The sequence below is a fragment of the Pezoporus wallicus genome, unplaced genomic scaffold (genome assembly GCF_028554395.1).
Source record: "Pezoporus wallicus isolate ANWC-B61680 ecotype Strahan unplaced genomic scaffold, APGP_CSIRO_Pwel_v1 contig_12204, whole genome shotgun sequence".
Classification (NCBI taxonomy): domain Eukaryota; kingdom Metazoa; phylum Chordata; class Aves; order Psittaciformes; family Psittacidae; genus Pezoporus; species Pezoporus wallicus.
In genome coordinates this window covers 145,640-162,810 of record NW_026636745.1, presented here as the reverse complement: position 1 = coordinate 162,810, position 17,171 = coordinate 145,640, and the positions used below count along the sequence as shown (strand labels likewise).

The following is a 17,171-nucleotide window of genomic DNA, read 5'->3' as shown; positions in this document are numbered from 1 at the left end:
TACCAAGATTTCTTAGTCTTGCTAAAACAGACTATCTTGCAGTAAAAGTCCAGTTGGATGAATGGCAGAAGAGAGCCCTCCAGTCTGTCACTGGGGTGTTGTAGCAGCTTTCCCAGTTTGAACACAGAGGCTATCAGGAAACCACCCTTGCCCTCAAGGTGTTGGTATTTTCACACTATATCTAAAGCTGCAGCTCTTGAGAAAGTTATGTGTGCCTGGGGAGAAAAAGGATGCTTTATGCACTCTCAGATACAGTAACAACAGCCAGCCAAATAGAATGCCTGTCATCTTCAGTACACTACAGCTGCCTGTGGCTGGACTGTGCCTGATGCAGAGTTTAAAATCCTGTGACTGTGGGAAAAAAGTTAGAAAACTAAGAAAGGGTTAAGTTTGGATGTGGGATTTACAGACCAACACAGTCAGAAGGTGACTGAACTAGGAAATGATAAAGTAAAAAAACACCTTAAGAAAAACTTACATTTTTGAAGCAGGGGACTGAAGACTCTGAAGGAAGCTGGATGGAGGCCTGGGTAAACATAAAAGGTTGTAAAGAGTGAAGAACTGTTGAACTCTTGCTTTTATCTTTATGCAGGTTGATCAAGATAAGTGCCTGGCTGTGAATGCAGCAGCTTAGAAGTAGACTTACTCCATTACCATATAAACAAAGCTACCCAGCACTTACTCTTTACACCTCAAGTCTCCCAGCAGTTCAGTTGTCCTAGGTCCCTGTGTCTACATCTCTTCTTAGGTAGTGCCAGTAGGCAGGTCAATACCTATATAGTCACAACAGTGAAAAAAAAAAAAAAAGAAAGGTAGCCAAAACAAAATACCCCTTTATCCTACAAGTTCTCACCAGGCACTCACAATTGGAGAATAATTAGGGTTAGAAAGACCTTAAGATCATCTAGTTCCAACCCCCTGCCTGTGCAGGGATGCCTCACACTAGACCATCTCTCCCAAGACTGGACAGTGCCAGGGATGGAGCAAGTTGCAACTTCAGCAACATATTGCTGAAATTAAAAATACCAGCAGCCAAGTGGAGGAGTACACATCGTGCTGTTCTTCCAAGAAACAAGTGCTGCTGCCCTGAGCTTGGTCATAAGGTATTCACTTCCTTAAATACAGGCTGCCAATTAAGAACACCCCTGTCCCTTCCTTTACAATTGATTTTGTATTAGCCTTTACTGGAAGCAGAGTATTAGAGCTATTCAGCCCAGAGAAATGTAAGCATTTCTTTGCCCGCCTTTAGAGGCACAGTCATAGAATCATAGAATAGTTAGGGTTGGAAAGGACCGCAAGATCATCAAGTTCCAATCCCCCTGCCATGGGCAGGGACACCTCCCACTAAACCATATCACCCAAGGCCTTGTCCAATAATAAGTCCTGGAATAAGTTTATATAAATGAGGAGTCCCAGCAGCTACCACAAGAGATTGAACATTTATTTAATCATAAAAGTCCAGCAGATAAAACTATATACAGTAATCCATGCACACTGTCCAATTACACAAATATCTAAAACCCGATTAAAACACAGTCTGCACAACAGTGGGACAGCAAAGCAAAGCTTTTGTTTAGTGGGGGGCATAGTCATGTTTGTATTTTGGATGTTTGTTGTAGCCTACTCTCTCCCCAGCAATAAGGCTCTGGATCACCCACTCTTGGGAGACAACAGGCAGTCGTAAAGCTTCAGCACACTTCAAGACACCAGCTGGGCAGGAAAAATCAGTCACCACCACATCATAAACACCCAAAGGAATATCTGCACAGGAAGAAAGACAGGGATCTGTGAGGGAAAAAAAGGATCTTTGCTGCAGGAGATCAGTTTGTTTCACCACTGTGAAGCTCTTCCATGTCCTCTCATTCCTAGCCAGGGAATTCTCTTTTGTAAAAGTTAAGACATGCTCTACTTGTACATTCTACACTGCACCTTTCAAGTAAAAGATTCCCTCTAGTCCAGATAGAAATTTAACAGAAAACCAGTAGCCAACATGACAGGCAGGACTAGATACCACAAGTCCTGACCTCAGGCTGTGAGTACGAGGGCCTACCTCCCATATGGAGATGGAGAGACAGCTGAAGTCAGAAGGATGAGGAAGCACAATTCTAGTGACCTACAGGAGGTCCAGGAGCAACCCTTGCCTCTTTTCCCCTTTCAACATAGGTTTGGAACCTAAGGCTTGTGTCCTGAATTGTTGCACCATCTCCTTCTCTGGAAGGCATGTCTTCTAGATGTCACCTCCTAAATTATATTCAAGCAGAGAGGTAACATCTGCACTTTGCCTTCCTTTATGCTTAAAGAAGGCCTTGTAAACCATCCCAAATGGTTTTAGACTATATTGGAGACATGGGATGGGATTCCATGGCATGGGATTCCTGACTTCTAGACCTGAGACACTGGCCAATGAGTACCTTTGTTGTGAGCATTTGAGTAATGCTGTTTAACAGATGCTGCTCCCCCTGTCATGAGAATTTCAGACCACAAATCCAGGAAGTTCTGCTGCTGGTCTGACACCAGGAGAACCTTCAGGTTATGGAATGGGTTTTCTCTTGGATGCCTGCAGAGTAAAGAAGAGATTTGCAGATTGCTAATAATATCCAGTAGCCTGAGACTTTATTTAAGGACCACAGTCTAATTCTTTTAGTTACCCGACTGGCTCCCACATGAATGGAAATTCTCTGAATATGGGAGTTCTTAGGGTATCTTGCATACAATAACCTGCTTTCTTACCACCCCCCCTCCTGAAATACTTGGAACAATTATCCTCTGTTTATGGATAGTAAAACAGTGGACAATACTGGAGGGTGTGTGTACAGCAGCCTAAATCCAAAATTAGGCTAAGCTCCTCCTTATTCCTGAACCACTTTTATATGTATACCCAAAATGCCTCTGCTTTGACAGGGCTGAGTAGGCTGGCTTCGGTCTTCTGCCCAAAATCTCACAGAGATTTACAGATTGCTTTTGTTCACTCTTCACCTTGCCTAAAGAGTCTGACCTGACAACTGTTCTCAGAACAGACCTACTAGATTAGACTACAGAAAATGCAGAAGCTGGCTTCAAAACGTACCAATGGAAATTGCAGTAGTAGTGCTCCCTTTTACCCGTTTCTGAGCGATTGGTCAGCCAAGTGTGTGGAAAGCCTGGCCTGAATTCTGCCTTCCTCATGAGGGGACTGACATTTTTTCTTACTTCCCAGGAGACTTTTTTTGTGATAATGGCACACAAATGTACCTTGGCATTAGAGGTCACTGTAAATCCAAGGAAAGAGATGGAAGTGCTGTTCTTACATGTACAGAAGGCATGGGGAGCAGTACTAGGACCATCTTCAGTACTCTGATTAAATCCTCAGTCTGTGCACTCAGATCATGGTTATTTGACACTTACCATTCCAGCAATTTTTGCTCCTGGAGGCTATAACCAGCCGGCAAAAGGTAATTTCGGTAATTCTGAAGCTGGTTAGCGTGACAGCTGTCATGGACCCAGATATGAGACACACAAGGGATCCCTCTGGCAAGGCACAACAAGTATTTCCGAGTTCGACAATGCTGATCCGCAATTAAAAGACACTGATACGCTGCGTTGCACTTCAGGGGAGATAGATAGAAAGACACGTCAGCAGGAGACAAGGCTTGCAAAAAAACCCAGAAGTCATTCTGCTGCTAAACACTTCAAAAGAGAACAATTAAACCCAATTTTCAGAGCCATATTATATGGAAGGTGAATTAGATAAACAGATTCTGAAATCAGGAGTACCTCTAATAGTCACCTACTCCAAGCTGTGCAGTTCACAGGCAAAAACTCTGCCTAGTAGTTTTGCTATCATAATTATGTCTTCCAGGTCAGAAGATTCACTGTTTAGTCTGACTCAGTAAGTCACTAGAGAAGACTCTGCATCCTCAGGCAAGATGCTCCAAAACCAATTTACCCTCTCTGTTAAAAATCTAAAGTAAATGTGACATTAGTTGCCCAAGTAGGTCTGGTAAGTGAAGAATGAAGAGCCCTACCTCTAAGTATTCTGAGGCACAGACCTGTGGTACTGCATCCATCTGGAGTACTGCATCCACTCCTATGTTCCACACAGTACAACAGAAACAAGACATACAGGAGCAGGCCCAGCTAAGAGCCGTTAAGGTATCTAGGCACTGGAGTATCTGACATACAAGAAGCAGCTGAGAGAGGTGAGCTATTTAAGCTCAAGAAAGGAAGGCTTAGGTGGTCTTATCAATGCATATTCATGACTCATAGGAGGATGTACAAAAGATGAAGCCAGGCTGTTCTTGGTGTTACCCACTAAAAGGCAACAGGTACAAATTTAAATGCAGGAGATTCCTTCTGTTTTTTGGTGGTGTTTTTTTTTTGTTTGATTTGTTTTTTTAATTTGGGATAGTCAAACATGGGATGAATCTGCCCAGAGAGGCTGTGGAGTTTCCATCCCTGAGGACACTCAAAACCCACTGGACAAGGACCTAAGTAATCTGCTCTACCTGATTTTGCTTTCAACAGGGGGGTTGGACAAGATGAGCTGTCAGAATTTCATCCAATCTCAACTATTCTGTGACTACTGTTCTAGATCAGTAAGTGAACTCTTACCTGGGTTTCATTGAAGTCTTCCAGAATATAACCAGCTCCTGCTCGCAGCTGCTGTGCTATGTAATGTTTGTCATATGGAGTTATCTCTAAAAACTCTACAGCGGAAACAGAAAGTTAATTTTTTGGCTGTCATCTATCTGCTTATGTCCTTATACTCCTCAGTCCATTGAGCCTCATCCACTCCAGTGAAGGAGCCCAGCCTTCCTCCCAGGAATAATTAAAGAAAACCCTTTGAACAGTAAAATAAAAAAAAAAAAACCCTGCCACCCCCCAAAAGAAAACAAATAAACAAGAAAAAAACCAACAACAACAAACCAGGGGGCAAAAAAAGCCAGTTGCCAGATAAGCCCTGCACCAGCAGCAAGCACCCGGGCTGCTGCCTTCATACTGCAGTTCATCGCATGAAACATGACCCCAGCAAAGGCAAAATGGAGCAAACCATCCTGTGTTTCTCAGCACTATCCGGTATCTCTCAAAACCTTCCTTCTCATGTTATACTGACACTGCCGATCTCACTAGTTTTCACAACTGTCTTAACTTGCTGAACAGCCCTAGGATCATCACCAAGGTCTGCCACATTTCAGACTGTAAATTCTCTAAAACAAAGATTGAATCTTAGGTTCTTTCTGCAAAGGATTAAAGAACAAAAGGGTAAAACAAGCAATCACACAAATGCCTGATCAGAGAACATCCAGTGTTTTTCCTAAAGCCACAGCATTCCGCTTGGAAATGCAACGGATAAGATTAGCCTCACCTTCTTCCTCCTCGCTGCTCCCTGCAGGACCATCTGATGGCTTCTGGTGATTGACCAATTTGTCACTGGGTGTTGCCATGGTGAGCAGAAAGGCATAGCCCAAAAAGAGAGTCTTATTATGGGGCAAGGGTCCATGATGGTCCTCCAGTACTGGGGGATCTACAGCATCTACACCTTCACAGGTGCTTACAGATTCTCCAGTTCGCACAGCCCCTGCAGCGAGACAGAAGCACCATGAGTCTCAAAAGTCAGGTTCAGCACAAAGACCCTGGGTAAGATTTGGAATATGTTCAAGTTCAGTTATTTTACTGGATGAGACAGAGGGAGACAGGATTGGTAGGGCAGGTAGACATCTTTTACCCTTCTGGTTGCAAAGAATCTTCAAATCACAACCTGAATGAGTAAATTGACAATGTTTTCCAGTCTTCCGATACCGTGAAAAAACACCTATTGCTAGGAAGGGTTCCTTTAACAGCAAGGCATTTCAGGACTGACTAAACAGGTAACAAAAGAGAACAGAGAGGAGAAAGGCAAATCACAGCATTCAAGTCAGAACATTTCTAAAAGGCAGAACTGAAAATATGGCAGGAAAATACTCCGACTGTGCTGAATATAATCTCTGCTGAACACATCCAGGGAGAATCAGTCTCAAATCCTGCACGGCAAACAGGCAATCTTTTTGTTTATGGAAACTGGAAAGATCAGTTACAGAAAAAACAGGGAGGGAAAAAATAGCTGAATGCAAATTTAAAAGCAGAAAATAAGATTCTCACCAAGCTTTATCACTGCTGACTTGCGGCCACGTTTAGCTGGGGATCTCTCATCTTCAGAAGCAATAAGTTTCCTTTTCCCAGACAGTGTGCCCGGTTGGATGCGTGGACTCTCCTGCACTTTACGAGTGGGAGTTGTGCTGCTGCTGGAAGTGCTGGGAGAACCAAGGTTACTACGTCGCTTCCGCTTCCCCTCCACGAGATTATCTGTGATACAGAACACAGAGATTGGTCACTGCCTGTCACGTAACTCCATGAGCTTTCACCTACCAATCTGTACAGAGAGGTGGCTAAACTCCACAGTACCTAGAAAGTACACACTACCACTCTCTGGCAGGGAAGAGCGAGACAAAAGGTACCTCACTTGCATATCTCTCTTGTCAAGCCCAGTACCTTGCCTGTCTGTCTCTTTTCCTCTCAGTACTGCTGGAGAGTTTGTATTGCAGCAGCTATCCATCAAGTGTAAATGAGTACAGCATCACTGTCCTAGATGCAGGCCACTCTCCACAAGCCAGTTAATACCAGTAAGTCTCTCAGATAGATGCAAAACAATAAAAGTATCTCAGAGATGCCATTAAGAAGTACCCAGGGAGATTTAAACATTGGTAATTCAGGGTAGGAACTAGAAGCATCTCAAAGGCACAAGACGCAGAATAACAGCTCAGCCATCAGCTGAATAGCACCTCCCCTTACCGAGACTGATGTCAGCTGCTTTGTTCAGGGGGGTGACGGGTTCATAAGGTCCTAGTCCAAACTGCTCCCGTAGCTTATTTCCTTGTTCCAGAGACAGGATAACAGCCATTCGTTTGTACCACTTTCTCTGGCCTTCCTTTTCAATGCAATAGTATAGCTCTCCAGACTCCTTCCGATGTCCCTTCACCACACCTGGCAAGACAGCAAATAAGACCAGTTAACCAACTATCCCCAGGCTTTGCATCCTCCTGGACAAGCATCCGTTTCCCATTGCATCCAGCAACTCAGAAAAACCAAGGATGGAGGTCAAGCATTGCTCTTACCTGCACTAAAGTACTCATCCTCTGACAATGCAGTCACCTCAGTCTCCAGTGGGATAGGATCACAGAGTAAAATATCTTTTCCTAACACATCACATTCATATCCATCATCAAAGAGCAGCTTGTACTTTCCTGCCCCAACATCTTGGGTAATCATCCCGGAATAGAAGTAACCATTTGAGGACCACTTTGCTACCACCCTGAGTCCCACAAAGCTGCTCCCAGGAGATGAGTCTGTGCACTCCAAAGGACCAGTCACCACTTGTAACGGGATTTCTGGAGAATTACTTCGACGTAAGGCACAGAAGCCAGAAGTGTTGGGTTTCTCCCCTCCATCTGGCACGCGAACTGAACGAGTAAATGATTTGTCCTCAGGCGATGCTGTAGTTGAGAGATCCTCCATAGCTGGCAGTCCAGCTAAATCTCTGTAGAAAAGAGAAAAGCGGTCCCATAAGGAAAGAAGAGAATAGCACTCCCAGAAAGATCAGGAAAAACAGTTACTAAATAAAAAATACTTGGGCAAGATGCTTGCATCTGCTACATGCTGTCACAAAAACTAGCTCTTGAAACATTCAGCACTCCTTCTGTCACATTAAGTCACCTGCTCCGCATTCTCTTCCTTGGCAATAAATTAAAGTTGTTATGGCCTTTTCCCAGGGTACCTTGTTCCTGCTGTTCGAGATGGTGGGCGGCCTCTTCTTCCTCGCCCACGAGGTGTCACAGGTGCTTTGCCACCCTGACGAGTACCAGGCATAGATTCCTCCTCTTCCTCACAAGGTAGTGCTCCTGTCTGGCTAACTCTGAGTGAAGATGCTGGCTGACCAGCTCCTTTCCTAGGGCTAGAGAATTTATAAGTTAACTGATCTGCAGAAAGAAGCCAGCTCATTAGGATCCTCTCATTTTCTCTGATCTTACAACTGGTCAAGAAGCTTGCCTCATTATTGCTAAATTGACTAGAGTTTAGGCAAAGCTATGTTTCACAGGGAAACAAACTGCTCCTTCAGGAAGAACACATGTGAAAGTGAAGACTATTTCCTTGCTTCCATTCATCAAGGCAGATCCTCCCCAGAAAAGTCCTGGTTTAGGGTCTATCCTGTTTCACATTCCCCCCAAGCCAGCTGTTCACTTCTGTAAAATATCTGTTCTTCCTTCCCAAAGCTCTGCACATACCTTAATTTTCCTAAGACACCCCTGCCAACGGGTAAAGCAAACTCTCCAGTTCCTGTCCCACACACTTTCCCTTTGGCAGCTCCAGTTCCTCGCCCTGAGCTGCTACTGCTGCTGTGTGTGGCAGAGTGACCACTGCTTGCTCCGCTGGATGTACGGTGGAGGCTTGAGGCCTTAGATGAGAAGGAGCTGACATCACCAAGGTCTCCTGAGGTCAGTGATGAGCCCACTGCAGTTCTAGAGGAGGATGCATCAGTCTCACACTCCTGGCACTCCACTACAGGATCTTCAGTTTCCTTAAGAGAAAAAAACCCAAGGAGGTTCATCAGAAGTGACACACTTGCTATACAGAATCTCTACAATCACGAGGCAAAAGCAGACAAATGTAGACCATGTTCATGAAACTGAAGCTAGCCATGCACATTTGAGTCTGAACTGATCAATGGTAGACAGTGTGTGTCTCACTAAAGACCTGTAGCTGCTGTATGTAAAGAAGTAGGAAAACAGTCAACATGACAGAGCTTGGTTGATATCTAACTAGTCCAGCTTTGAATAATTCCCACCCTGCAAGAGTGTGAGAGTGCAATGTACATAAGACAGTAGCAACCTTTCATAACTAATAATCAAAGATCAGTTTCAGACAGCTGGTCAATTGGAGCCATTGAAGTTTTATGGAAATACAAACATGTATCTACAAAAGAGTGATACCAAATGTTGGCAGATAAGTTGGAAATGGTTACATGATTGTGATTACACAACCTATGTAAGCAAATTTCAGGAAACTTAATTCTCTATTTTAATGTTACAATAAGTAAGTTAATGTGTAGTATCAGATGTGAAAGTATAATCTTTTTACTAAACTGATTTACCCTTTTCTGTCATTACTTATTGTAACAACATAAGACTCATGTTATCCATCTTTATAGCAGCACAGCAGTAACATTTTCTTTTTAGCAGGCTAGTGTGATTACTGTGCACATCACATCAGCATTTGTCAGCTATCTTTAGAGATTCCATAAAGATTTGCCAATTAATGAATGGACACACACCAACACCAGAAGTGCACTAACAAGAGGCTTGTGTATCTTTTGGATTTAAGTTGGTTTTTATAGACCTCTTACACAATCTAATCCACAGGACTTAAAAGTGCAGTTAGAAAGGACACTGAGCTGCAAAACAAGCTAAACTACCCTATGTAGTTCAATTTTACAGGCAGAAGTGATTTTGCTTACTAATAGAATTTCTGCTCATTCTGCTCTCTATCCTGACAAAACCCCAAGAATTTTAGAACAGCTGGATGCACATAGTAAAGTCTTCTGTTCAGTTCTTTGAGAAGAAAGAAAACTCAGTGTATCTTTAGAAAACAGTAATGGGCATGAAATACACGAGCAACAAACACGCAGCTTTGGCCATGCGCTAAATGTTCTTCATGAGCAAATGTGGACAAGTTTGTCATCACAGCGCTGACTTGTTCGCTCATTTTCTGCGGCCACAACACATTCTCATTTTAATTATTTTTTCAGTCAACAAAACATTACACTTAGCCCTGAAAACAGGAACTTACCTCAACTACCTTTCGTTCCACCTCTGCACCATTTATGTAGTAAACATCAGTTATAACCCGCGTTACGACAGTGCGTACTTCTCGAATAGTTCGCATGTGGCGATGCTGCACTCGGCCTTTGGGCGGATGAAGAAGATTAAACTCCTCCTCTCCCTGTAATAAACATAACAAATTAAAAAACAAACCAAAACCAGACCACAATGAAAAGCCCGTAATTTCTGGGTAGAACTATCTCTGCAGTATAGTTTCTTCATACCATATTCAAGTACCAAGATACAGAACCTTTCGGCATCTTGTTACAAATTAGATGCAATAACACAAGAAACCCCAAACAAGGGAGAACTGAGCACATTATCCTGACTTGCTGATGGACAGAGGAAGGGAATCAAAACAACCCAAGGAGGAAGCAGAAAACCTGCTTAGCATGGCTTCTGATACTCTTCCATTCAGTGGTCTCTCAGACATACCACATTGATGTCGCACTGAGTACTTACGGCCCTGTTGATCTCCTGTTTCCCAGAGGATGCACTATTCTTAACTCAAGTTTAGAGATTTTTCTTTTATATAGTCTTTGTGTTCACAAGAAAATATACTCTGCAGTTCTAACTGCAAAGCAGGGTGCTTTTGGGAATGCAATACTTTCTGTAGTACTAATTCAAAGTTATTTATCTCGTTGGCACCTTTCTTTGGAGGAGCTCTCCCCTTGTGTATTTATCCACTGACACTGGATGGAGCGGGAGAGCAAGCTGTCCGAAGTTGGCTGGTGCAAAACAGAAAGCATCAAACCCTTCATTCAAAATTTCCTGCAACTCCCATCTCCATCCAACAAAAAGTGACCATTTTTTTACAGTGTTAACTACATCTGGACACAACACCCATCTCCCCAAAAAAACAACCAACCAACCAAAACTTGTCATATTTTTCCAGAAAATAAATATGGAGGCATTTACTTCCCAAACTTCCGCGGCTCACTGAATATTGCCAGCTTAACAGTTGTGTACAGCTGATGCAAGACAGCCTGCAACATTAACATTTTAAAGTGGTCTTTTGGATTTTTTCAAGAGAACCTACTCTCAGTGAATTTACTGGCTGAAGGGATACTTAACTGTTCTAAGCAGTAAGTTTAAATACAGGCAGCCTTCATCCCACCTGACTGTGCAGAGAGTCTGTATCCTCTCCAGAGGCATTGAGAATCTTTTCCCCACTCTCCTGAGTTTGGACATTTGCATCTTGCTGTCCAGGTCTTTGCCCAGACATACTGGTTCCCACTTCCACCTGCCTATAGATTTCTTCTGATGTCTGTGTTGCTGCTGTAACAGTTGTTGGGGTAACAAGACAGTCCGCTGTAGTCTGAATCCCTTTATTCCTGGTATTTCCCCATCTCTCTTGGCTTTCATCAATTTTAACAGCTTTACTTGGTTTCTTCTGCATCCTCCTCTCTTCTTTTGTCTCAGTGCTTACAATACCAGTCTCCACAGATTCTCCACCCTCTGCATCAGAAGGATGTTGATAGCAGTCCTGCTGCATCCTCTGAGAAATTTTTATCTGTCGAGCACTATCACCTCCTTTGTTTTGCTGGTACGGCCAACCACTTGAATTGTTTTGTAATTCAGCATCTTCTTGAGTGCCAGGAAAACTGAGCAGATTCCCCCTGCAAACCATTCACACACAGACCAAAATTATGATTAAAAAAAGACAACCAATATGATGTCACTCTAAAAACATTAAAAAATACTCCAAACACCACCAAAGCCCGCAGTGCCCTGGCAGTCACTCAACTGCTTCTTAAGGATGCACAGAACTCAGGGAGTCTCAAATTATAAAATAACCTTTCAGTACCTCTCAAGTGATTCGCATAGCAGCAAAAAGAATGGCTGACACCTGTAGAGAATTAGGTGCTTTCCCAAACACTAATAAAGCAATCTACACTCCACACTTCAGGCACCAACTATACAGCATGCTTCTGGGAGTCATGCCATCTTGAAGTTGCTACAGTCTGCTTCAGCACATCATTGGCTTGAAACTGGTAATTACACCTAGCAGGAAGAGGCAGGAGCATAAACAAAAATGCCATCTAATGTTTTCATTAGAATTTGTGTGCCCTATGTAGTGTTCTCAAGTACTATATGGAATGGTCTTCAGTATAACTGTTCAATGCTCTAGAAATAAAGGTTACTCCTTCCCTGTTGACCAAGATCTTAAAACAAAAAAAAAAAAAAAAAGGAATAGCTGGAATGGAAAAAAAAGATAGAATTCTATCAAAAGATAGAATGGAAAACACTGAAGAAGCAGATTTCTACACCTGGTCCTCCAGCCAGCACCCTTATCACTGTAAGATATGCAGCAATAAAGTGCTTTTCAAAGCAACTGGAAACAGCAAAACTTGGTGGACTTTTAAGTGAGACAATAGCAGGAACAGTAACAAACACCACAGGTCAGGATATCTTGGAACAAGAGAAAGAAAAGGCTTTTAGACAGCTCTAAATACGATTTCAGTTCTCTCAAGCCCCTGACTTTCCTGAAGCATATTAGCCAGCTGTAATCACAACACTGCTGAGTCAAAAGGGCCTGACTGCTATTTGAGATACAAACACAGTACTTATTATACTCACCCTGGTGTTCCCAACTTTCTAAGTCACCCAAAGACAATGACTTAGTGCAATTTCTTTAATGTAGAAAATGCACTTGTGCATACAAATCCAGCCAGGACTGGCAGGCAAAGACTCTGAAGAGTTACCTAAATGGAGAAGTGGAAAAACCATGACTTCTGGCCTCATCCTCTCGACGAACTTCACAGACACGACTAAACACAGATGAGGTTTTCTGGGAGCTAGCAGTGCAGATTTAAAACAGACAGAAAAAAACAAACAAAAAAAAAAAATATCAGGGAGTGAGAAAATCCCTTATGCAGCAAAATGAGAGTTCTCTAACCCCTAGGGAAAACAACCACTGGTAGTGAGCTCGTTGCCTTATAGAACCACAGAATGCACAAGATGGTAAGTCTCAAAAGGTCAAGCTGGAATTGTATAAGCACTTCTGTCACTTCTGCAGACACCTTAACAGCCAAGACCAGTGTTACCAATTCCAGAAAATGCAGTGTGTAAAACTGCAACGCCATCAGGAGTTTCACCATCTACTATCTTTGGTACCCACCAGGGGACATAGACCATTTATGACTTACTCTCAGGATTTTCACAACACTGCAGAAATATTGACAATGACAGTCATAAAGCAGATGGAGAGATCAAGTTCAACCTATACCTAATAAAGACAACCCATCCACAAACAGCAAGGAATGACAGCCACATCCTCAGCACTGAGGCATGACCAACGTCCAGCCTGCAACCTTGTGAGAAGAGATACTGAGTTTATTTCCAAGTTTTCTCACTGCTTCAAACCAATGTACAGGTCACTGTCTTCTGACTCTGATTCTAATTAGCACTTACACCCCAAAAGCTAAAATCAAGCAATATTAGGCATTAAATGTGAGATAAGATAGATATGTACAAATCAAAAGACCAAGGGAGTAACTTCTGTTTTGGGCAACATGTTAAACTGTGATTTTAGTTTATCAGTTATGTTTCTATCAGCTTCATAGCACAGAGAATTCTTTTTCAGAACTCTTCAGAGATCCTTTGCAGAAAATTGCAGGAAATAAAGCAGAAAACCACATATTTGAAATTTAAGAGGTGCATAGGGCACACTTGCATTCCAGACTGCCCAAGACCTGAATTTCTGCTTTGCCTACAATCAGGAGGCAAAATGCTGACATTAGTAGGAAGCACAAAGACTGTAGCGAAAGAGCAGGTGGAGCACTCACTTTGCCTATGTACTTCAAACCTACTGCAAGAGTTGAAGGGTTAACGGCACAGCTACTGCTCAAAGTATCCCTGCTTCTGTGCCTCTTGTTATTTTTTTTTCTCCCTGCTGCTGGCCACGAGTGGAAAAAGGACCTACCCAGACCTTCATATTAACTCTGCACAGCAACAAGCACAGTTACCTGGTAGCAGCCCCAGCAGCAGCAGAGGCTCCATTTTTCCCGTCACTGACTGCAGGCTCTGAAACAAGAAGGAAGGGAACGATGATTTTGGTGTCAGCTGAACAGACTCTCCTGCCCCTTTTCAGCCCTTCACACTCAGGCAAAGAGAGAGGTTGAGTAACACTGGACAAAGAGTGCCCAGGCCTCCCTGCCCAACTTCTCATCACCCGAGTTTCTACAAGTTTTAGACTATTAGACTGAATGTCACTGGCCTGATCAAAATGCTAACTTTGTTTGTCCAGATTGTACTTTTAGAATTTACTCCCTCCCAATATAATTGAACTCCAGTTCCTGCCCTGTGACATTGCCACTATACAATTTTTAGTCTGCTGAAAATACCTTTCCTCACAACAGAGGCCTCTCCTCTCACTCCATCTTTGCTTAGAGCATTGCAGAAACAGAGAAACAAATTTAAGTGACACTGCCCAAAAAGAAAAATGAAAAAAATTATAGACACTCAGACTGTTTGGGGGAATACCAAAAAGCAGTTTTGTGTTAAGGCTGAGATTAGTAGGACAGTATGTTTCAAGGTGTCATCCTCTTACTTTCCAAGCTGAATGGCAGGGACTCCTCACTCCCATCATTCACAGGCGTAACAAGGTTCATTCGCAGTGAGAGTTTTGCATCAGCCTCAGGAGCCACACAAGAATCTCCTTTGTCGCACATTTTTGACACATCTGTTGATACCACTGCACTTTCCACAGTGACATTGTTGGTCACCTCTGCTGTAACATCACTAGTTGCCATAGTGCTGTCTGGGCAACTATCATCCACTGCAAACAGGAAAACCAAAAAAAAGTAAACCAAAAAGCAGCTACTGTCATTTACATTGATGCTATTCAGTTCCCAGTTCTATTCTAAAGATACTTCACTGCATGTATCAGCAGTGGTGCAGTAGTGGGAATTTCCACCTAGAGTTCATAAGCGTGAAAGTTCTGTAACACAGGTGTCATCCTTAGCATCCTTACCCAAGCATAAATACACATTTCCTTTCATCCAGCAAATGCAGTGTGTTGTTTCATGCAGGGTGTTGTTTCATGAACCTAGCAGAGAAAGTCCTGCTGAAAGATGATGAATACTGGGAACAATACTTCAGCCTAAGCTTCCTCACTATTTAGAGGGGTCTTCTGCATTCTTTATTGGAGCTGTATGCGAACATGAAATGAGTGCAAGAAATACATGTCCTATACCACCCCATACTCAGGGAGCAAACACCTTTGCTAGAGGCCAAGAATATAACAAGGAAAGGGTGAAGAAGGGATGAGCCCTCCCCAGAAAAAGTATGTTTTTTGCCAAGATAGGTTTGAGTTATCCCATCAGATCCTGCATCAAGAATTAAAAGCTTCCAAACAGGCTTTCCCTGGAGAACAGAGCAGGACAGGTCAAACTCACCAATTGGTGTGCTGTGTCTTCTGGGTCCCATTTTAAGCTGGCCAATAAGCGGTGGCGTTATGCTGGTCAAGGGCTGAATGACATCACCCTCCTTTGGCAAAGTAAAATGAAACGGACTTCCTAAAAGACAGTGCATGCCAGGATTAGTAATTGCAGGGGCCTATTTTGGTTCAAATACCAAAAGCACAGGTTCGCTGTGCTGTGGAAATGGGGAAAAGCATAAGCTGGTGCTGCCCTGTACAAAGCTGCCCGCAACAGTTACTGGTTTTAGGACAGCTGCTCTAACTGATCTTCATGTTTTGTGGTGAAAACGTGGGCTGTAGTCAAGTTGGTGCAACTGTCCCCAGGTGCTAGATGAACATGCTCATGTATATCCTGACATAAACAGACTTTTGCAGAATGCAGCTTTGCTTCAGAAACGTTCAGGATGTTCCACAGAAAAGGGAGGTGAGGCCAGAAACGGAAATTAAGGTTAGGACAGGAGTGTACTGGCAGAGCTATGTATTGCCTGAATTAGTAATCTGAAACTTATAAAGAATGATGCTTTATTATCAAAAAGCCTTGGATAAAAGTCAGCAGATATACTTCAGCTTGCCACCTATGGGCCTAAATGTAGCAGTCAATAAAGGGTTAGAGGATGACAGCAGCAACTTGCCTAGAAAATAACCTTTAAGAGAAGTAACAGATACTGCAGCTCCATAACGAGCTGCCAGCTGCCACCAGAAGCACTGGCCCCATCCTCCTGTCCTCTCCAGTACTTCTGCTCTTGTGCAGTCTCCAACATAAAGGGTCTGCAGGGTCTATTGGGTGAAGTAGCCTATCCCATCAAGGAAACTATGCCTTTCCATCACGGAAAAATGCTCCCTCCTTCTGCTCACCATATGCCACTTATTTGCAAACCTTCAACATCATATATTGGTAATTTGCACGCTGCATTCCTTTCAAATTGCACGTAAGTACTTAACAAAACTAACAGAATAACCCTTCCCTCCCACACTGAGGTCAAAACAGGTCTTCATCAGCTTTCTCACTATCCTTCCTTTTCCCTAAAACTGTGCTTGTTCTTTGAATTTCATTCAAGATATTTTTCAAATAATCCAAGTCACAATCTGCAGAACTCCTGAATTTTAAGAAGTGTGTATTAAAAACAAACACAAAACACCCCCCCTCAAAAAAAAAAAAACAACTACCCACAAAAAAAAAAAAAAGCCACAAAGCAAACCCCAAACTAAACAGTATTGGAAAATTGTTACTTAAGGACATGAGAACACAAATTCAAGTCCTTAAATTTAAGAGCTAACACTAGACATTCAGATAACAACTTTCAGTTATAGCCAGATGCAGTGCAACATTCTTCAGTCACACAAGACACTGACGTGATTTACACAACTACCTTGTGGCACATGAAGCCAGAAATACATGACAAAGACATATTCCCCTCACAAGAATAAAACAAACCACTGAAAAGCTCTCTATTGTCCATCTGAAAACTTTGAAAGCCATCAGCTGCCACAGGTTTTAAAAATGCGATTCAGCAATTGCAACATCCTTGAGATTGACCTAAGGACTTCAGTGTACTTTTGCAGCGGGCGAGTATTTCATAGTGTAATGGTACTCACGCTTTGTGGGTACACCACACACCTAAAGGCCGACTACCATTCTCACAAACATCTTATGAATGCCTATCACATCATGACCTATAGCAGATCTCTACTTACCTTAAAAGTGCTTTATTTTAAAACTGCAGCCTTCAGAAACTCCACTAAATTTGGCTGATTCAGCTACCACAATCCCTTCTAGCCTACACATCCCATTTGGCAGGCTAATAACAAATGATCAAAAGAATTTATTAAATGATCAGCCTACATTTTAAGAAGAGATA

At 42.7% G+C, this 17,171-nt stretch overlaps 1 protein-coding gene across 6 annotated transcripts in view; it reads right to left on the bottom strand.

Moving 5' to 3' along the window:
• Nucleotides 1–1,551: 1,551 nt before the first annotated feature.
• TP53BP1 (tumor protein p53 binding protein 1) overlaps nucleotides 1,552–17,171 on the bottom strand; it is a 29,109-nt gene continuing 13,489 nt past the window's right edge. For 2 of the 6 annotated variants that reach the window (XM_057401347.1, XM_057401351.1), the window contains 16 exons: nucleotides 15,290–15,409; nucleotides 14,443–14,670; nucleotides 13,859–13,916; nucleotides 12,596–12,688; nucleotides 11,008–11,509; nucleotides 9,859–10,011; nucleotides 8,298–8,590; nucleotides 7,790–7,966; nucleotides 7,131–7,552; nucleotides 6,808–6,999; nucleotides 6,118–6,321; nucleotides 5,345–5,557; nucleotides 4,591–4,685; nucleotides 3,385–3,584; nucleotides 2,412–2,557; nucleotides 1,552–1,761 (listed from right to left, as the gene is read on the bottom strand). In XM_057401347.1, coding sequence (XP_057257330.1) covers nucleotides 1,574–1,761; nucleotides 2,412–2,557; nucleotides 3,385–3,584; nucleotides 4,591–4,685; nucleotides 5,345–5,557; nucleotides 6,118–6,321; nucleotides 6,808–6,999; nucleotides 7,131–7,552; nucleotides 7,790–7,966; nucleotides 8,298–8,590; nucleotides 9,859–10,011; nucleotides 11,008–11,509; nucleotides 12,596–12,688; nucleotides 13,859–13,916; nucleotides 14,443–14,670; nucleotides 15,290–15,409 — 3,284 coding nt within the window. In that variant the 3' untranslated portion in view covers nucleotides 1,552–1,573. Of the gene's footprint in view, nucleotides 1,786–2,411; nucleotides 2,558–3,384; nucleotides 3,585–4,590; nucleotides 4,686–5,037; nucleotides 5,217–5,344; nucleotides 5,558–6,117; nucleotides 6,322–6,473; nucleotides 6,647–6,807; nucleotides 7,000–7,130; nucleotides 7,553–7,789; nucleotides 7,967–8,297; nucleotides 8,591–9,858; nucleotides 10,012–11,007; nucleotides 11,510–12,595; nucleotides 12,689–13,858; nucleotides 13,917–14,442; nucleotides 14,671–15,289; nucleotides 15,410–17,171 lie in introns of those variants that run through there. The other 4 variants (XM_057401348.1, XM_057401349.1, XM_057401350.1 and 1 more) reach the window with 3 other exon arrangements.